General features: G+C 39.7%; 1 protein-coding gene across 2 annotated transcripts; it reads left to right on the top strand.

The window, feature by feature from the left end:
• Positions 1–1,259: 1,259 nt before the first annotated feature.
• On the top strand, positions 1,260–20,179 carry SLC38A2 (solute carrier family 38 member 2). 2 transcript variants are annotated; one of them, XM_006260847.4, is made up of 16 exons: positions 1,260–1,940; positions 2,894–3,140; positions 3,452–3,533; positions 3,659–3,774; positions 6,283–6,356; positions 6,490–6,582; positions 6,779–6,860; positions 8,890–8,972; positions 11,269–11,327; positions 11,463–11,636; positions 12,746–12,825; positions 12,917–13,017; positions 14,013–14,137; positions 14,913–15,057; positions 15,193–15,290; positions 16,771–20,179. In XM_006260847.4, the coding sequence occupies exons 2-16, from the start codon at positions 3,022–3,024 to the stop codon at positions 16,867–16,869; spliced, it is 1,530 nt and encodes a 509-aa protein (XP_006260909.1). In that variant the 5' UTR covers positions 1,260–1,940; positions 2,894–3,021; the 3' UTR covers positions 16,870–20,179. The 2 variants fall into 2 exon arrangements, with proteins under 2 accessions (XP_006260909.1, XP_019348391.1); XM_019492846.2 differs by having other exon boundaries at positions 1,260–1,945.
• The last annotated feature ends 1,566 nt before the right edge of the window (positions 20,180–21,745 follow it).

Below are 21,745 nucleotides of genomic sequence, written 5' to 3'. Positions count from 1 at the left end.
ATTTTTCCCCCAGTAACACAAGTTGCAAAATGCAGGCTTGCTCCAATTTGGCTTTTTTGGCTGGATTTGCAAGTAGTTTTACCACTATTTTGCCATATTTAGCTGGATTTCATATACAAGCTGATAAAGAGCACCTTGCATACTGTAGATGCTCTGGATGTAATTTAAAGATACATCATTCTAGCATTTACATAACTGATTTATTTTTTTTAAGTTGAACATATGGGAACAAACCCTGCCCTAGGCTGCCTTGGCAAGTAATCCACATAGGCGCCGGGCTGGCCTGGTCGGCTGATCTGTGATGGGCACAAAACAGGCACTTGCCCAATTGCTCCAAACTTTCCCGCCTCGCTTTAAGATGAAAGAGTTTAAGCACCGAACTCACACCTGATTTTAAAGTTCGGTTGTGGACGGGTTTTGTACAATTGGGTCAATTGTCTTGTGGTCTGCCCTGAAAAACAATATTGCCGCTCCCCAGCCTCCACTCGTGGCTGGGGGTTGGTGCCAGCCTCGCCAGCGGGCAGGCCCTCCGCGGTGCCATTTGGCCCCAGCTGTCACTGCAGCTGCTGAAGAGGTGGGGGGCAACCCAATGGCAAGGCTGGGGCCAGACAGAAAGGGGACCCAAATGGTAATGGTAATTTTGTATTATTATCACAAAGGGGGGCCGATACTAAAAGTTTGCCTGGGCCGCCAGGAGCGTCGGTAGGGTGCTGGGGGCGTATCCTGCTCCCCTTCTGTGGGGGGCTGGGTTTCGACGCACCCGCTGTGGCTGCTCCCTGGTGTCACCAGGGAACCTGGCCGGTGAAGGAGGGCGGCTGGATGCCCCCGCTTCCATGTCCTGGCGGGGCCCCTTGACCAGGCGGGCACGTGCAGTGGCAGCAGGCTCGGCAGACCTGCTCAGACACGCCTAATGCCCTCCCCCAACGGCCCGCGCCCCGCTCCCATGGGAACCGAGCCCCGCCCCGGTGGGGGGAGGAGGGCGCTGACTACCGCGTCACGCGACGGGGGGGCCACGGGCGGGGATCGCGCGGCCGCTGCAGCTGTGGAAAATTTTCAGAGCCGGGCGCTGTGCGCGCGCAACCGCCCCCCGCCCCGCGCTGCGCCGCTCTAGAACCTTCTGCGCCGGCGCAGGAGGGGCTCGAGCACCCCGCTCTCCCGGGAGGGGGGTGGGAATCCCCGCGGCTGCTCTGGGTTGGGGGGAGGGGTACCGCCCCGCAGTGACGGCCCTTCCCGCAATCCCCTCCCGGGGGCGCGAGCCGCCTCACCGGTCCAGCACCCCCGCGGCCTGGCGGCTCTCGGGGACTGTTCGTATGAAACGTGACGTAGGGCAGCGCGGGGCCGGGGGGAGCGGGCGCTCATTGAACGCAGGGAGGCCCCAAGCAGAGCGCGAGCGTCCCACTGGCTTCAGGGAACCGGCAGAAGGAAGCGCTTCCCCACCGCCAGCATCACCCGGGCGGCCCGCTTGGGATCCCTGCAGTGGTGTTATCATTGTAGTTGTAATTGTTGCTGCCGGGGGCAACGCGGACACGAAGCGCGCCCCCCTCCCCGCCTTCGTGCAGCGCGCGCGGCTGGGGGGCGGGGCGCGGCGCGGTGTTGGTACACAAAGGCGAGGCGGCAGCACATTGCCGGGCCCCGCCCCTCCGGTGACGTATCCGCATTCCAGTCTAAAAAGTCCCGGTGGCTGCAGCTGCAGTCACAGATCGAGCGGCGTCTCTGACAGTGCGCGCAGCTATTGCCACAGCTCCCGCCTCGCCCCTCCCGTGGCGCGCCCGTCCCTGCTGCCTTTGTTTTCTTCTTTTTTTTTTTTTTCCAACCCCCCCCCCACTCAGCCATCAAGGATTTTTGTTTTCCCTGCCCTTCTTGAAAAACGCCTCGTGAGCTCGTGTCCCCGCGCCGCAGCGACCAGGGAAGCCCCGCGCGGGACGGCATCGCCGGCCGAGGTGAGGTGAGGTGCGGTGCGGGAGGGCTGGGTTGGGCTGGGCGACGCCACTGGCTGTGCCCTGCTCCTGCTTTTGCTCGGGAGCCGCTGCTGAGCCCCGCGGGGAGGCTGCAGGGCTGCTCGGGGAAGGCGGGTGCCGGGTCCCGCCGCTGTTAGTTTCCGTGCAAAAGGAGAGGGAAAATGCGGGGCCGGACGCTGCTGGTGCAGTCTTGTGACTGATCTGCATTTTTTTTCCCATTTAAAATGCGGGGATCCCATGTCTCGGGAGGGAGGAGTGGGAGGTAAACAGACGAGAGCAGCACGGAAGCCGGCGATGTGATAATCTCACATCAATGTTGCATCAGTTTTTCGTTCCTGGTCTGTATAGGAGGGGCCCCGGGTGGAGGTGCTGCCCTTCTAGGCGTCTCTCTTTCCCTCGTGTCTTAATGCTGTAGCAAAAAAAAAAAAAGCATGTTACCTGGGTGTACCTTCATTTTTGTCATAAAATCTGCTGAATATTGCAGTGTTCGCCCTGCAGCCTCACTGGCCTCACGCAAAGGTGGATTTGCTTTTGGAGGCAAATGCCTTCCAAGCATTGGATTTGTATGTTTGATTTTTTTTTTTTTCTTTCCCCCTGAGCTGTTGTGTGAACCAGAGGGCACATCTGGGATAACCCCACATACAAGCGCACAAAGGCAGAGCCTTGCATATTCAGATCACATCTCCTGGCGTGTGCTTGTGTGTTGTAGTTGGAGATTATCTTTGTTCTATGCCTCAGCCAGTGTCTTGTACTTTTCCTTCTCGTCCCCCTCTTCTCTCTCCCCCCCCCTTTCCTCTCCCCTCCCTTCTCGGCTAGTACTTTTCCACTCGCCTGGCTGGGGATGAATCAGCCCCGACAAGCAGCAGCAGAAGCTCTCCACGTGACCTAGCTCGAGAGACCACTGCAGTATTGACGTTTCCTTTTTACCTTCACAGACAAGGCAAGTCCAGCAGCCAAGGACAAAAGAGGGAGCGGACCTCGGCTGCCACCGCAGAAGGGGCATCGGCCTCAAGATTCCTTATTTCATTTGGTAACTGAGGGAAGCGTATTGAATATCTCCGCCATGACCAAAGCAGAAATGGGCAAGTTTAACATCTCTCCAGATGAGGACAGCAGCAGCTATAGCTCCAATAGCAATGACTTCAGCTATTCATACCCAACCAAACCAACTGCTATGAAGAGGTCAGAGGGTTTGGGTCTTTTTGTTTGTTTGTTTGCATCTGTTGTTTTTTTGTTTCCACCTGTAACATTTTGTACAGCACCATAAAATGTCCGTTGGAGCTTAAGACAGTGAATGTTTACGTATCTTGCATGTCTTACAAATACAAAAATTTGAATATACAATGGTATATATTTATTTAATATATAATTTTGATTGATTTGGATTTCCCTCGAAAAGGAATAAAAAGCATTGATAAATTTTAAAAGCAGTGAAAATAAAAGACATTAGTGATGATGATTAAAGATAGATTTTTGTTGTTTGGTTTTTACAGCCATTACGTAGATATGGATCCAGAAAATCAAAATTTTTTACTTGAATCCAATCTTGGAAAGAAGAAATATGAAACGGAATATGTAAGTATGTGTTAATAGTGTTTTATAGTTAGCATACTAACAATTTGGTGGATACATAGTCATTTTCACTTAAATCAAAAGGAAAATAACTGGTTCTCTGTTAATAGTTGCCTCCTCTTCCACAGCATCCGGGTACTACTTCCTTTGGAATGTCAGTATTTAATCTGAGCAATGCAATTGTGGGTAGTGGCATTCTTGGACTTTCTTATGCCATGGCTAACACTGGAATTGCTCTCTTTGTGTAAGTATCATTTGATAAATTAAAAGTGTTAATTTGCCCAATAATTATTATTAGACAAGCAGCAGTGCTGAGATCCTTACCTCAGGGAGGTAGACAGCAAAACTGACACTAAATTCAGTTATGTAAGGATTCATTTGAGGACTTACTGGCTGCTTTAGCAATTAGCGCGGTAGCAGTTTTGGCCTATTCTGAAACTTGCAGACTTAAGCTTTTAACAGATCCATAAACATGAGTTGTATTGTTCTATCGGTAAAGTCGATTTTCCTTTTTATTTGATAAGCTATGGCCTGGTGTTAATCATTACAATGATTTTTAATGAAGGAGGGAGATGTACTTTAAGGACCCAATTCCACATTCTTTTTCATTCAACGATTATTAGAAAGAATCCTGGAAATGAATGTGAATTTTGCTGTCAATTTAATACTGGGCCAGGATTTCTCCTGATAACTTGAACTCCTGCTAAAGGTTATAGACTCAAAGTTTAGTTCAGCTAATAGAGCAGAATAGCTAAGAATAGTTTTGAGGGGGGTTTCCTGCACATTAGTCCTGGTCTGTACTCAGAAAAGTTTTGCTGATTATAGTTAAGCCAGTCAGTATGTGATCCTTCCTGAGCTAACATAGTTGTGCCAGTAAAAGCCCTAGCACAGACGCAGTTGCATCAGCAAAAGTGTCATTTTTCACTTCCTCTGTTTGGAAACTGGTTTAAGCTATAGTAGCAAAGGAGCCTATTGCTAGTCTCTCCACTAGAGGGTGTTGGCAGGGTACCTCTCCCAGTTTTTTTTTTATATCTCTACCAAATGTAGACACAGCCTTTGTACAGTAGCACAATTGCATATGGTATGGTGAAATTAGTTAGAGTACTTTAAAGAAGATTTTTTTTTTTTTAATATTGGCTTTGGTACGGTCTAATACGATGTGTCATCAAGTGATTGAACACTAGTCTTAAAAATAGTTGTAGGTCTCTGTTAAGAGAAGTATTTACCCTAAATAAATAGTGTCACACAAAGCCCTAAAAAAAACAAGGGGGTCAGCTATATTCATCACCTAGCTGACTTCAAGTTTAGCTTTTTTTGTCTTCTCAGATTCCTCAAGGTTGTAGATCACTGATTTCCATTAGAAGATGTCCCAGCATGCACTAGCTGCTAATATTACAATTACCACAGAAACCCACTGGTGTGTGAAGCTGGCTTAAGGGAGGTTGTTAACATATGGCATGATAAAGTTCTCAGCAAAACAATACGTTTAATTACTTCATAAAACTCCAGGAATTAAAAAAAAAAAAATTGGCAAAAATATGCCATACATTAAGATAGTAAACAGATACTTATCTGACCCTTTTATGTGCCAATTTCATGCTCTGGAGAGGTTCTGCAGTGGTTATGTGGTCACCAGAAAAATGCATGCTAGGATATCTCGTAGGAGTTGGTGAAGACAGGAAAAGAAAGGGTGGATAGAAGCAAGTTAAAGTCAGTTGTTTGAATAATTCGGCACAAAATCCTGAAATTTAGCTCTTTAGTAATTATTTTTTTTCCCTCAAAATTATTTATTTGAAGCAGGTTTGGATTACTGCTGAGAGAAGTCTAAACTAATTCACATGCTATTACAAAATACAGTACAATTAGGAGTTATGGTACCAGAAGATTTGTAATCACTAAGCTAATAATAAGAGTTCACAGCTCAGAGGATTAATAACACTGCAAATAGCTTTTAATAGCAAAGTTGTTAAAATCTGGCCCTGGTTATAATAGTGATTGTAACTTCTTAATATATGATAGCTATTAAACAGATTGTGCAAGATGTAGTCTCAGTTGAGTTCTTAGCGAATTGGTATTCATGTAATCATTGGCATATTTGCTGGCAGCTTCAGCATACAAGCCAGAAACCAAATGGGCATTGAGCCTGAACTACCTCATCACCATTCCAAGTGGCCATTCTGTGTACCTAAGTACCTAGTCAGCTATACTATTCGTTTCATGATTTTCTGCGGGGCTGAACACGGTGATCTATAAGAGAATAGTAAAACAGCTGCTTAGAGCAACTCAAAACAATACACAGAAGGATTTTTTTTTTTAATGCATTTAATGTCTTGGATCAATCGTAATACAATGGAATTGGTTCACATTTTAAGTTTAAACTACTATACACATTACTTGCAGTAAAAAGGGACCCTTGTACTGATGCCATTATTCCTTAATCCCATGTTTAGACCCGGTTTATACTATTTTAGTTATTCAGATATGGATTTTTAGTATGATATTTCTAGATCAGACAGTAGTTGATTGTACCTTCCTCAGAACTTTTAGCTAGCATAAGAACTTGCACTTTTATTTTTGGTTTAAGTTTTCTGGATTGGATTGCATGGCATTTGATATCATTGCAGGGGTGAGGGGTTGTTCTAGCTCAATTTTCTTTCATTTGAATAATATCCTTAATTAAATAGGGCTACATTAAATGAATTGAGACTGTCTAAAACTTATTGGAACTTGCTCCTTCTCCCTCTTTCCCCAGGATTCTCTTGATATTTGTGTCAATGTTTTCTTTGTATTCAGTTCACCTCCTCTTGAAGACAGCCAATGAAGGAGGTATAGTAAATTCTTAATATTTTTACCGCTAGATATTCCTGACTTAATACAATTTTTTTTTTTTTTTTTTTTTTTTTTTTTTTTTTTTTTTTTTTTAGTAACATAAGAATTTCTAATTGACTGTCTTTTGTAGGGTCTTTATTATATGAACAATTAGGACTGAAGGCATTTGGTTTAGCTGGAAAACTTGCAGCTTCTGGATCAATTACAATGCAGAACATTGGAGGTGAGGGCTTTTTAAAAATACCTGTTATTTCAGTGATAAATGTTCCTTTTTCTATTCTCAGAGACTATTGTTTCACATAACGTGTTTTCTTTAACTACTTTTGTTCAAGTAAAGCTAAGAAACATGTTTTGTGGCGCTCTTGCATCATGTATCATATTCTATATTTGTAATGATCTGTAATGTTTTTCACCTACAGCTATGTCAAGCTACCTCTTCATAGTGAAATACGAGTTACCATTGGTCATCAAGGCATTTATGAACATTGAAGAAAGCACAGGGTAGGTGTTAGAACTCCACATCAGACAAACTATTAGAAACAAAAATGGATGTTGCATACATTTTATACAGAAACCTCCTCTGGAACACTTTAGTATAGCTTCTGAATCGGGTACAGAGCTCGTTGCTGAGCTTCAGTAAGGATTTTCTTATTTGAACCACTCAGGATAGGACAATATCAAGCACTTGCTCTGGATCCAGCCTCCACTAGGAAAGATGTTTTTAAAATTATATATGTATCTTGCATCATATTATGGAATAAGTTACGTAAGACTATCTGGTAAGTGTTACCAGATGTGCCAGCTAATATATTACTTAATCCTGAAAAGTAAATTTGGTCACAGTTGTTATATCCTAATGTATTTCAGAAGTTTGAACTGATAAGATGATTTTCAAACATTAACATCATGGAAAATATTTATTACCTGAGGGATAAATTAATTTCTAGAGATTCTAATACTTTAGGGTTAGATTGAAAAAAAAAAAAAAAAAAAAAAAGTTGGTGCCAACTTGGGCAGAATTTAGATGTGCAAGTCCAGAAAATGCTACGGAAGGGGAAAGGGGAGTCCTCATAATAATTTAGTGATTAGACCACTTAACCTTGGGTCTTCCACTTCTTGAGCAAATGCCTCCCCACCTGAAGGGCTGCAAATCCCCATTTCTCACCTTTTTTACAAAAGCATTCCCACCTGCACAGCCATAAACCATTCTGGACACAAGAGTTCTGGGTGCCACTCCCTCAATTTTTTATTAGATTTCATCATATGCCAGCACTGAAGGAGAAAATGTGGCAATTTTAAAAAATACCAATTCATTTATTCCAGCGTGCTCTTTAATTTTATGCTCTGCAGCATACGTTCAAAGTATGCATCTGTATTCTACATTAACATGTGAAAGTCTGTTACTACTTGTCCATAATTGGCAACAATATGCATCCTTATGACCAATGCTAAAACTTGGTGTCATCTGGTTTATTTTTAAGTTATCCATCAGAATGTTGTCTTTTTCCAAAAAAAAAAAATAACAAAACAAGTTGTTAGTACTTCAGCTTTATCTTACACACATCTGAATTGCACTAATTTGAGAATTTCTTACACATGGTTTTTAAGTGTAGGTATCCCAGGTAAAGAAGTGAGAGAAGTTGGCCCCGTCGCTTCAGCTAAATTCAGTTATCTCCTAGGTGACTTCAAATTACTCCTTATTTACCCCATTTTACAAGAAAGCCAGATACAGCTTTTGGTGTTTAAACATCCAGCCAAAGTCAACAATATATCTTTTTTTCTTTTATCTAAATAGTAGATAATAATAGTGTGTCCTTCTATGAATCTAAAAGTACTATTTCCAGCATTAATAGAATGTGAAAGATTACAGAACGAAGTGGAAGAAGTAAACTAGCTAGAGGTCTTGGGTTTCAACTTCAGATATGGCCCTCAGCAGCTTCTCCCCAACCTGCTGGCAACTCTCAGTGGAGCCAAATTACCAAATGATCTCCCTGACCTCGCAAAGCTATCTCAGTGAGGCGATAGATACCCCAGAGGCTGTATCGGCTTTCTCTGTATGTATGGTTGGAGAGCAATGAGGCAACATAAAGGGTTTGGTTTTTTGTGTGTGTGTGTGTGTGTGTTTTTTTTGCTCTTTTTGGGGAAGAAAAGAGAACTGGGAAGCATGGTAGTAGCAAATAGGATATTGCTCCTACCTGACTCAAATAGTATTTAACTGAAATGAGTGAAATTCAGATAGTAAAGTATATGCTAGAACTACCTTTTTTCCTAAAGGTGCTTTTAAATATCAGTTTTTTCTGTAACTAGCTAAAATATTCTCAAATATCTTAAAGGCAGTATCTTCAATGTTCAGTTTGCATTGATGTATGACATTTTAGCACAAAGCAATCTTTGTATTTGGTAGCATTGCAGGGTATCTATATTGGTGCTTTGATTTATATAGAACAGCATGTTAGATAAATGAGGACTAGCCCTTGCATGTCATCACTATAACAAAGTTTAATAAATGTAATTTTATTTTCTCTTACAGTGAATGGTACCTAAATGGTGACTATTTGGTTATACTGGTGTCTTTACTGCTCATTCTTCCTTTGTCGCTGCTAAAAAACTTAGGTAAGAGAATAATTCACTTTTAGAATAATTGACATAGTTAACATTTGGAGAAGTATGGAAGTATGGTTGGTTAGACCTTCCATGTGAGAGTCCAGGGTATTGCTATGATAGTTACCTCCATAGTCCTGATTCCTCAACTCATGGAAGTTTAGAAGAGTATGCAATTTATGTTCATAGTCCTCAAGGGCTATGAACACTTATTGCACTTAAGAAGAGTAGTCCTTAAGAGCAATAACTAGGAAGTAGTTTCAGGCTGCAGAAGTAAGTGCATGTAGAATATAAAAGAATACAGTGAATGGGGATTTGAGGCAGGATTTTCAGTTCTGCCACCTTTAAGTGTGATCTTGTCAGGTCTCTCAATTTTACATGAGGTGGCCTACTCATTGTACTTGTTAGGGCAACGGAGGAAAATGCGAATGTAGTGCTGCTCAAGATTCAGTTGGTGGTACGCTTCCTATGCGTCAGTACTGAAAAAATAGCTGGTGTCGTGTTGTTGAACCTGTACTGACTCAGTATTCCATTGCAGTGGAATGGGGAACTGCAACTAACTGGAGTCCTCATCTTTCAGATACATTATAAGACTTAGTCTTGTTCCAACTGAAGTCAGTAGGAAAATTCTCGTTTGACTTCAATGGAAACAGGATAATGTGCATTAAATGAAGCTCCTCGGACAGAGTCTTATTTCACTTTACATACCCAAATGTCAGTGACCCAGCCACATAACTGCCATTTATGGCACATGCATAGTTGGCAGTCCTACTCCACATGTAGTGTTGATGCCTGCAGCTGTAGGATGTACTCTGACTGGACAGATCTAGTTCTATCTGCACATGCTCTGGACAAGCAGAAGTCATGAAATTCCACCTGGCAAACACCCATGACTAGCGGGTGTTAGATGCTAGAGGAGGCAGTTCCTTCCATGTTTTGACTGAACAGTCTGGTGGGTAGAGGCCTTGCTAAGCAAGGAAAAAAGCCAGGTGGTAGGCCATGCTAGCCTCCTACTTCCTGAATGAGTGTTTAACAATTGAGCTGTTGAACTAAAACATAGGCCTGCATCCCTTTTGTGTTTGCCAGGTCACAATTTGTGCACTTAATTGTTTTGCATGCAGAGCCACATGCTTATGTGGCCATATGGATGCTTGCATTCTCACAGTACATGGAGTAAGATCACAAACTGCAATACTGCAAAAAATGTCCATTACACAGCTGAGTAACTACCATTTGGGCACATGGGGCAGAATTCTGTTTCCTTCTGTTACCATCAGTAATCACATGGCACTCCAGCAAGATGGGGATGGGAGCCCTAGTGTTGTGGGCAAATTCCATTTAGTTAGCTAAATTCTGCCAGCAGTTTAAATTGGAAATTATCTCTTTCATGCTATGTCTTAAACAGTATTGCTATCTACAGCCTTTCACAAGTGCCTGCATTTCAGTGATGAGTGTGTGGGTGTGTATGGTTCAGTAAAGGGCAGGTTGTGGGTTGATTTGACTTTCATGATATTTAGATGAATAAAAATAAGTTAGAACTTTGCTTATGACTGAGATGCTCACTCACAGTAAACCACACAGCTCTTTGTTGGTAAGCACATGAACCAAATATTAAGAAAGAAAGAAATACTAAAACATTACAAATTGCACTTAAGGAAATAAAGTACAGTCCCATAACTATTTCTAATGTTAGCTAAGTTTCTACTTTTATAAAAATTGTGAGCCCTCATGGCATTGATTATAAAGTCTTTAAACAGTGGAAAGAGACCACTGTTTTGAATGTAAAATTTTGGTAGGTGGATTGAGAAAATGGAGAATATGAATTATGTCCCTACTACATCTAAATGTTTTTAAACTGAGGAAAATGGCAGTCCAAAACAAGTTTGTGAGAACTTTGTCTGTCTTAATAACGTTCTTAGACCAGTGGTGCCTGGCCGCCTTCAGCCTGAGAACCAGATGAGGAGTGCCAGGTCCATCTACAGGCCAGATCTGATCCATGGACCGAATATAGCTACATTAGGCCCTGCCTGGCTGTTCTTCCATGTGACTGCATTGGGCCCCAACTTGATCAAGCCACACAGAAATGGGGCCCATCCAACCAATGGGGCTTGCAAATTTGGCAGCAGGGGAGCATTGGTAGTGTTAATTGCCACTACCACTCCCCCACCATTGAATTTCCCTATGCATGGGGAGACCCATAGGCCAGATTACATGGGTCTGCAGGCCAAGGGTTGAAATGCATTGTATTTGCAAAAACATGCATACTTATACCAAAATTAAGATGTTGTTTTCTTTTTCTTGAATACAGGATATTTAGGATATACAAGTGGCTTTTCCTTACTGTGTATGGTCTTCTTTCTTATTGTTGTAAGTATAATTTCTCTACAGTTGTGCAACACTTATAATGCTATACTTCCAAATAGGATTACATATGGTGTCTGGAAAGCTTTATTGTATTGTATCAATTAATGTAATACAATGTAATATGGTCTTCCTTTTTAGGTAATTTGGAAAAAGTTCCAGATCCCTTGTCCTATGGACCACGACCTGGTGAACACAACACTGAATGGCACAGTGACACATTCAGCAATTGCTGCAACTGTTGCAACTGCAGTTGTTCAAAACTTCACTAGTGATGACATGTGTACACCAAAATATTTCATCGTCAACTCGCAGGTAACTACAAATTAATTTCACTCTTCTTAAAGGCATATACGTTTAAATAGAGATGGGATAATTTCTCCCCCCACCCCAAGTTCTGAGGGGACATATGCCCTGTTCTGCAGGGTACTGAACTTCTTCCAGATTTCCTGTTGAGTTCAAAGAGAGCTGGAGGGGTCCAGCCTTTCTTGAGTGTTACTACTATCTTTCATGGTGAAGGCCTCAAATTAGGAAAGCACTCAACAGGATTAGGCCTATAAGCAATCATGTCTCTGTTCAGGAAAGCATTTAAAGATTAAATTTATCAGATTAAGTTGCACTGTTTTTGTGAACCTCCCCAGCAAGTTGATCTTATACCACTTGCTAAGGAGGCTTACAAAACTCCACTGATGGGAAATCTCCACTGACTTCAAAATCTGTAATACAGTAAAAGCTCCATTAACCAGCACCTTACAAGCTGGCACATTCTATCAACCGGCATGCCAGCTTGTAAGGTAAAGTGAAACTGAAAGTGCCCACCACACCACTTCCGGTTTCACTGAGCCCCCGCGGTCCAGGGCAAAGCAGCCTGCACGGGACCTGCCTCCCTGTCCTTCCGGGCCTGCAGGAGGGGTGGTGATGCCCTGAACAAGGCAGGAGAAGCAGCAGCCCAAACAGGCAAAGATGCCTGTTCAGGCCTCTCGATTTCCCCATGGGTGCCAGATAACAAAGCTTTTACTGTAGTATGAATTTTCCCACAGCTTCACTAGAACTACCCATTTGAGAGAGAATTTTCTTGTAAATAAAAGTATTCAGGATCACAGACTGAATATTTAATCCTGAATGGTGTTTAGCACTTCTTGAAAAATGAAGAATACACTCAACTACAGCCTGTTTCAGTGGGATTTAAGGATGCTCCAGACCTCTCAGAATTGGGGTCTTAACACAGTGAAAGCTGAGATTTAGTTTTAATGTTAATGAAAGAAAGTCTTAGAGTAGATGGGGGTTTTAATCAGTAAATTGAGATGAAACAGAGTTTGTGATAAACAGAGCAAACAACATACAAAGTAGGAATTTACTAATAAATATTGTGAAGATAAATGTCATCTCTACCAAGCTGTTAATAAAGTATATTTGTTTTTCAGACTGTCTATGCTGTACCAATCTTGACTTTTTCGTTTGTCTGTCATCCTGCCATTCTTCCTATTTACGAAGAGCTGAAAGGGTAAATATTGCATATGGTTAAAGAAATTTACTGTACGTAACTTTTAACTGTTTTCACTGGTATTAATATTTGATTTTTCTGCTTTTACTAGCCGAAGCCGAAGAAGAATGATGAAAGTATCCAATGTTTCCTTCTTTGCCATGTTTCTCATGTATTTATTGGCTGCTCTTTTTGGATACCTGACATTTTATAGTGAGCATTTACCTCCTCTATTTTATTTTTAAATGAAACATGTCTCTAGAAATAAGAAATAAATGTGTTTTTTGGGGGGGTTTCTTTTGGTTGGTTTGTTTGTTTTTTAATTAAGCAAATTTGGTTTTTACTGAACCTGTTATATGTATGTGCACATATAAAAAATAAACTCGAAGATTTTGGCTAAAGCACAAGCCTGGAATTCAAGAATTAAATTCTTGTCGACACGTGCTTTATCTTGGGCAAATCCTTTACTCTTTTGTGCCTAAGTTTATCCATATATAAAAAAAAAAAAAAAAAAAATGCAGAAAGTCTTTTAGTGGCTGAGACCTGTTGATTATTCATATGTGTATGTAAAAGGCTTTGAGTTTTTCATATTGGAGATGCATTTTATAAAAGGGAATTTATGATTCCAAGCAGAAATATGGTCTCAGTAAGAGAATAAGCTTTCTGATGTCTCGCTAGCCACTAATTTTGTTCACAAAACTTCCTTATTTCTCTCAATATTTTCCCTTTTTTACTAATTTCCCTGTACTCCTTTTTTTTATCCTTAATTCAGCCCTTATTTACGTATGTCACCATATCAATGTAGACTGCCAGAAATTAATAACTAAAAACAATTTGGCTTCAAGAGTTTTCTTAACATTACCTGATTCTGATAACTGGGGACTTGATTTGTTTTAAACCATGCAAAATCAGTGAAGGTCAGTAGGTAACAAAACAACATTTGGGCTAGCTGGAGAGTACTCCTGTGAGTAAAATGGTGGGGGAAGGAAGGTCTTGTTCTTCTGTTGTTTCCTATTTCACAAGCCCACACAGAGATAAGCTGATGCAACATCATTTGAAGCTTGAATTCAGTTTAGATTGATGAGGGAAGGGGATTGTTTTGCTTCATTTCTAAGGAATTCTATCCGTTACATGCAGTGATTTTTTTTGTCTGGAGTGTATTCATTACAGTTTATTTAAAATGCTATATTTTTTTTTTTTCTCTGCAGGAAACGTGGAGCCAGAATTGCTTCATACTTACTCTGCAGTCCTGGGTACAGATGTTGTTCTTCTTATTGTGCGTCTAGCTGTGCTTTTAGCTGTGACTCTCACTGTTCCTGTAGTTATCTTCCCAGTAAGTAATTTTTTTTTTTTTTTTACTACAATAAGAATGCATTTTGTACTTTCATTTAAGTTAATAATGGGCTCTCCTTTCCCCCTCCTCCTCCTCCAGGTACATAATAATTGTTTTTTAAAAAAAAAAAAAGCAACTGCCATTTTTTTTTCCTCACTTATTTCTTAGTTGTTTTTGTCATCTTAACTTTAAAAGTGACTTATGTAACAAGTTTTTATAATTTTGTATACATTTAACTGAAAAGAATAAGACCCATAGATAGTAGGCATCAGCTATGGTAATCCCTCATTTTTCCCATACACTTTTTCAGCGTTACATAGTCTGATTTAATTGTGAAACTGAGGTGGGAAAAATACCCATTTGAAAGTATTGCAGACTTTTTTTTTTTATTGGTTGGTATACATTAACTGTTTTTATTCAAAATTTACACCATTGACTTCAAAAGTTTTATATAAGAAGTGAGTACTTTATCTGCTCATAGTCCCCCCCATTCTATTTTGTTTGTTCATGTAGTATTTTTCTTCCATGTGTTGCTGTGTTTAAAACCTAAATAAGTAACATACAAATCTTAAATGAAATATGCATAAAGATCTATCAAATAGATAAAGAAAAGTGGGGAAAACAGTATTATTCTCTTAACTTTTAGTTCTAGTAATCTTCAGGTGGTTGGGCAACAATTGGTAACGTTTTCAAGCAATTAAGCTGAAAGTTTCATTTTAAGGACTTTTTTTTGTGACAAATCATGTCTCTCTCTTTTTTATTATTACTATTGTAGATCCGCAGTTCAATCACCCAGTTGCTATGTGCCAGCAAAGAGTTCAGTTGGATGCGTCACTGTTTGATTACTGTATCTCTTTTGGTGTTTACCAATGTCCTTGTCATCTTTGTCCCAACAATTCGAGATATATTTGGATTCATTGGTAAGAATACCTATATTGTGTCTGAGTTTCTCTCCCTCCCCCCCCCCCCCCCCAAAATAATTGGAAAAATTATTTAAATGACTTAAGAAATAAGATTCACTCATTTCTGTAAACTTTGAATATTTTAAACTACAGGTGCCTCAGCTGCTGCCATGCTGATCTTTATACTTCCTTCTGCATTCTATATTAAACTTGTCAAGAAAGAACCAATTAAATCAGTCCAGAAGATTGGGGTATGTATCAAAAAGTACATTCATGCTAAAGTTTAGTCATTCTCTAATTAAGAGCAAGGGTTTTAGTTTGTTTCTATATAATCTAAAGATTTCAGAATTTTTGGTAATTTTTTTTTGAATAGGCAGTCAAGAGTTGTTTCCACTTTTTTTTTTTTATTAACAAACTGTAGGCTCATAGGCTGTTGTAATTGAAAAGAGAACCACTATGGAAGTCTATCTGCAGAGTATCCTGGTGACTCTCTCAACCTTTTTTTTTTTTTTTTTCTCCCTCTTGCTTAGAGTGATCATGCTCCATTTTTGGTCACTGTGCTGATGAGAACAAATTATTAGAGACCTATGTAAATCTTAGCAGAAGTTCATGGCACTGGCTCCTTTTAGTCCTGCTCTTTCTGCTGCGCTTCCCACCCTGCTTCTCTCTCCCCCTGCTACTGAGTGTCTGAGAGGCAGTTAATGCCATGTGTTTTGCCTCTATCTAGTATACGTTACCTATCTATCTGTTGTATATTAGTATAATATATTACCTATCATATTGTATAGATATTGCAATTTAGATAATATACTAATATATCCAGTAACTTGGAACAAGAGCTATACCCAATTTAAACTATTTTAGTTGCACCATTACTGACCAGCCACACTGACTGCTTACAGATGTGTTTTTAAAAAAAAAAAGGTGCTTTGCTTTAAACTTGATGTGCCACCACACTGAGTACATCACATGCCCAAAAGAGACATTGTGTTAGTTGTACCCAGTTTGCCCAACATCTATAGATTGGATGCTTTAGCAGGGCTTTTTGGCACTTTAGCTAAATAGCTGATTGAATCAGATTTAGATGGAAGCATCAAAAAGCCCTGCTGAAGCACCCGATCTATACAGGTGCCGTGGAACTGAGTCAAAATAATGTGCTGCCTTTTCTGGTAAAGCACTAGTTGGTTGGGTTTTTTTCATGTCTGTCAGCGCCCATTAGTAGCAATGGAGCACATTTTATCTATCTTGGCAGGAACAATGTAAATATACAAACATCTCATTGCAAACAGTATTTAGTTAATTGTGTTCACCAGAATATCTGTTCAGTGTTTTAAACTATAGCCTCAATGTCTACCCTCAAATGCTTATTCAAAAGTGGTACAAAAATTTGAGTGAAGCATGATCTAACCTCTACTTGATAATTTGGGCCTCTCCACTTTGATTTTGTTGCCTATGATCTTAGATGTTCTGGCCCAGAATCAGGCTTGTTTGCACAGTTCCATTCATATTAGTACTTGATATCAACTGAGAGTATGACTGGCTTTAAAACGGAACCAAGTCATATGAAAATAATTTGTTTATCTCGCTACATAGTGTAACATTCCTTAACTATTTTAAATCTTACACTCCTTGGGGCAAGTATTTTATTTACTAGTTTATAACATATAATTATTGCTCCATAAAAATTTAAGAAAAAAAGCTGAAATACATTTTTGTATTGTCTCTTTACAGGCTATACTCTTCCTGCTTGCTGGCATACTTGTGATGACTGGATGTATGACCTTGATTATTCTAGATTGGACCCACAATTCTGGATCTGATGGACATTAACTGTCTTGATTTAATATCAAATACTCCACTTCAGATGCCAGTGTTCACTCAAATATCTGAGAATGAAAATCACCTACGTTTGCAAGTTTGCTTCCTTTAAAATGCAGATTCTTCAATGCTGGTTCTTCTGACTGTAGAATAAGTGAACTCTTTAAAAGAAACTATTCTGCATGATGGAAAACTTAACACCAAACCGCATGAGTCTCTGGCTGAGGGAAGTGACAATATTATTCCATTCCACAGAATGGACAGAACTCTCTGTAGACTTTTATCAAGCCATGTTTGGCTTTTGTCATTGTTACTTGGATATTTTATTTTACTTGAATGTGCCTAATGGAACTATTTGATGTGAGAAATAACTCTTAATTTACAGCAAAGTGTTTTAAATAACCAATGAGAGAGAGAGAGAACACTATTATTTTTTTGTACCAAAAATTCTTATGGACCTCAAAGCACTATTTTGACTTTAAGAAAACATTTTTAAAAAAAAAAATAAAACTTTATCCCAAAAATTTACAAAATCATATAAAGCTATTTAGTCTGCATTCTAAATTTAATACAGCTTGCCTTTCTGTAGGGGCATAATTAGGTTTTTATTTTGTTTTGATTTGGGGTTTTTGCTTATTTTGGCCATTAGAAATAACTTGTTAAATTAATCAATGTCCCAGCTTTTTTGTCAGTCTGCTATTGTTGACTAGAAAGAGTTGTCAGTGAAATTCAGTTAATTAAACAAGTCATTCTTGATGTCCTAAGTCAGCATACCAAATTTAAATATACTATTTATATTTTCAAAAAATGGTAATGTAACTCAAATTTTCAGGCTTTTATTTATTTATTTTTTTTTTTTTTTAAATTAGGCTATTGGAAATGGATGGCGTTAGAAACTTTTTTTTCTATAATAAACATGGAGAAATTTTTTTGGTAAAGATCTTGATATTTCCCTTCTTGAGGTACTCAATAGTGCAATTGGGTAAAACAGGGTTTGTTTTTTTTTCTTTTCAGCTATAGCTGTTTACTAAATCATACTGGGTCATATCATGTCATTGATAGACAGAACTCTTCATTGAGTTTAATGAGGAGTACTGCTTAATAATGGTATTGTCAATTATAGCTGTGCTTTGGGTTTTGTGGAGTGTTTTTGTTTTTGGTCAACCTTTGACCACCAGACATACACTATTATAAAGAGGTCCTGCTATAGTTTACTAATTGTACAGTATTTACAAACTGTACAGTATTTCTTAAATTATTCATCCAGTATTGGATTTTTAATTACTTGATGATTTTTGTTCCAGTTTTTGTCCATACTAAAAGTCTAATCCACAAACTGCACCAATACTTGGTGCTCAGTACAAATTCTCTTCACATGGGCAACTGGGATATCTCATGCAACACGCTGTCCAGTAGTATTAAATTTCCTCATGGACTGGATTGTCATCTCATACACTTTGCTTCAAAAATAGATACATTTTTGGAACCTAATCAGGTAGCTAAGGAAATAGGTGCTGTATGGTTGTAATTAGCTGTTTTGTTTCTCTTGCATGTTTGCTTTCTTCCTTATCCGAGATTGAAGAGAAATGGTACTTGCATTTAAGAGCACACTTGATTTACCAACAGGTTTTCAAGCACCATTATGATGGATTTGAAAACCCAGACAGAGCTTATTAAAGAGATAGTCATGATACTGTGTTTAGCTATTTTTATCTGGCATGATGTTTTTAAAATATGATCACTGAAATTCCATTTAGAGTTGTCAGAGGGAATAAATAATGGCATATAATCAGTTGAATTAGCAGCACTGAAGAGCTATTCTTGTAAAATTAACCGGGATTAATTCTAGGTAATAGTCACTGTTTGGCAGATGATGTTTATCTTTGTCCAGCCTTTTATGGAAAAATTGCAAATGTTGTAGTCTATTTATACTTGACTACAACAACTAATGACCACATCCATAGCATACAAGTATAATAAGCTTCATTTCTCTTATCTTGCTTGTATGATTAGTCCAGTGGTTCTCAGCCTGCAATGTTAGACCTCATCAATGCTTCTCCTACTATTAGAGTGGACATCATACTCTCATCAATTATACATGCTGCCTGATATGCCTGTGCAGGAGTGCTAAGCAAATGTCTTGGTGCTAAGAATGTTTTTCTTCCTGCTCCCTATAAACATGGAAATATGGAGGAAGATTTAAAATGCCCTCCCTCCATGTAACTTGTAGGATGCAGGGGATGAAGAGATTATATATCCAGCATCAAAGGGAGTGAAAAATTGACATTTTTCTTTCTCTGAAACAATAAAAGAGCAAGAGGGTAAAAGAGAGAGAGATATCTCTCGGTTCCCCTCAGAAGCAGAGGGGAGATGAGATGTAGATGTTTTCGTGATAGCATCTTATCATGTTGTATCAATACCTTTTGAGTCCTAATGCAGCAAGTGTCTGACATTACATTGTACATCACTCTGAAACTATTCAGTGACTAAATAGTTCTCAAGCTATTACAGTTGAGTACCACTTGGCTAGATTGTTCTCCAGTATATGGTTTCTTTGTTTGTTTGTTTTTTGGTTTTGTAAATCTGTCTGCTTCAAGGTTCATTAACAACAAACAACCTAAAATGAGCAGCTTCAGTATTAAACCACTGTTTCATCACCTCATTTTTCATTGCTGTCTTCCATGATATTTCAGTCATAACTGTAACATGTTATTTATAGAGCATTAATCTGTTAAAGCTAAACCTATTTTTCAATATTTATGATAGACTATGTAAATAAATTGTATGTGTATGTATATACTGTAAGTATACTGTATATAATAGGTTTGGGACTTTGGGTTTATGTATATATTTCTCTGTCATCGCTGATCATCACATTGCTTCAATAAACCGTTCCCATTTTACATCTGTGTAAGAACTATCAAAGGAAAGTTGGTTGGGTTTTTTTGTTGCTTTTTGGGGGGGTGGGTTACAGAAGATTCATGCTTTAAAAATGGAAAATGTTATTACACAAGGTGTGTAAGAGTATGCTAGCATCAAAGATTTTATTTATTATGAATGTATATGCTGCAATAAACACGAGTCATTTTGGTCCATAAAAATGCATAATTCCGATTCTTCTCAGATAAGACAATTTCCCAAATGCATTAGCTACTTCATATGCAGGTATCCTATGGTACATGTTTGTATATATTGTATATATCCACTGTATTGTTAGAGAACAACAATGCAACTACAATTGTTGGCAGAGTGCTACACAGTTTCAATGAAACATTGTATGTTTGTTTTAACTGAACTAAAATAAACAAATAGATAATCCTTAGGAGTTGTGTATGTGTCCTTTCTGGAAAGAAGGTGCTGCTTTAATTCATAGTAAATTACAGAAAAGTAGGGGCTTTAATTAAGGGGCTCTTAGTTTTTTGGCAGTGTTAAAATTGCATGATTTTTTTTTTTCTGCAGATGTGTTTATACTATCTAAAATGTTTAATGTGTTTTAAGAATGAATTAACAGTTTATAGTGCTTAATACATATTTAGCTTTAATGTCCAATTCAGAGCTGGCTATTTTGGAAAGTCAATATATAGTTATATATAACTAAGAGAGTGCTCTCTCAGAATCGTACCATATCTCTGATGGTACACTAAGTGCCTAAACCAGAACAATTGTGGCAAGTGCTGATATCCCAGACTGCTATTAAAGAGCTTGCAATTCAGTTTTACTCTTGCAATTGGACCTAATTAAGCAGAATCTTTGTGCTTGGGCAAAGCCCCCAGGATACAAGTTTTTACATATTTTAGAAACTGGGTTCAATCAAACAGACTTATAGCAGACCGGAAGCTGGCATCAATCCATTAACACAGGTTTTCAACCTTTTTGCATCATAGTACCCACCCCCCCCCCCCCGGCAGCCAGATGTGGAGCAGTGTACCCCTGGCCACTGAGCAAGGGAGTGGCACACAGCTGGATGCCAAGCAGGAAGTGGAGGGGGCAAGTGGCCAGATGCAGAGTGGCAGCAGCTACTCCATGCAAGCTTCCCCCACATCCAGCTGGGCAGGCAGTGGCAGCACAGGATGCTGCATGGCAGTACTCTGTCCCTGCCTGCCCCCATGTATTCCCTAGGGCTGTCTTGGGTACCCCCAGGGGTATGTGTACCCCTGGTTGACAACCCCTGCATTAGCACATGATCTTCACATGCATTATGTATTCACATACTTATGCACAAAATTGCGGTGTAAGTTTTAAGCGAGGTGTTAATTTTACCTTGGGTCTGAGGCCAGATCTGGACTGCAGGCACTTATAAACTTGATTTGGTCTGGGTCACAGGGCAGCAACTGTAGTTACTGCAGCAATGGCAGCAGCAACTGCCACAGCAGTGTACCAAGCAGCAGGCCCAGTGGAAGCTTGCCATGGTAGGGGAATGCAAGCACCTGCAGGGCTGCATTGTACAGCCTTCACTTGGTCCCCTGCCACATACAGCTATTTCTACTAGGGCCCCAAATTCTGCAGCAGGCCCTACCTTGAAATTTCATAGCCCACAAGTATCTTGGCAGACTGGACATAGCCCATGAGCCATATGTTTGACACCCCTGTTTGAAGTGAAGAAGCTGGTAGTTCTACAGGAATGGAGGCATGGGGCACTGGAATGTCTTCCAGGAGGGGGCTGCATGCAGGAAGGGGGAGTCTGCTGCTCAGCCAAGCTATTTACCCTTGGCTTTGTACAGACATTCAGTTTTTCCTGGGAGAGTTACTGCTCTCCCAGGAGAAATCCTAAATATATGGATTTCAGATTTTTTCTCCGAGAGTAAAAATGGCCACTCAAAAGAAAAATAACCTGAGAAAAACCAGGGTTAAATCACTTCCAGTAGAGTTCCTCATGGGAAGGTGAATG

Source organism: Alligator mississippiensis, chromosome 4 (assembly GCF_030867095.1).
Source record: "Alligator mississippiensis isolate rAllMis1 chromosome 4, rAllMis1, whole genome shotgun sequence".
Classification (NCBI taxonomy): Eukaryota; Metazoa; Chordata; order Crocodylia; family Alligatoridae; genus Alligator; species Alligator mississippiensis.
This window is presented reverse-complemented; position numbering and strand designations above follow the sequence as displayed.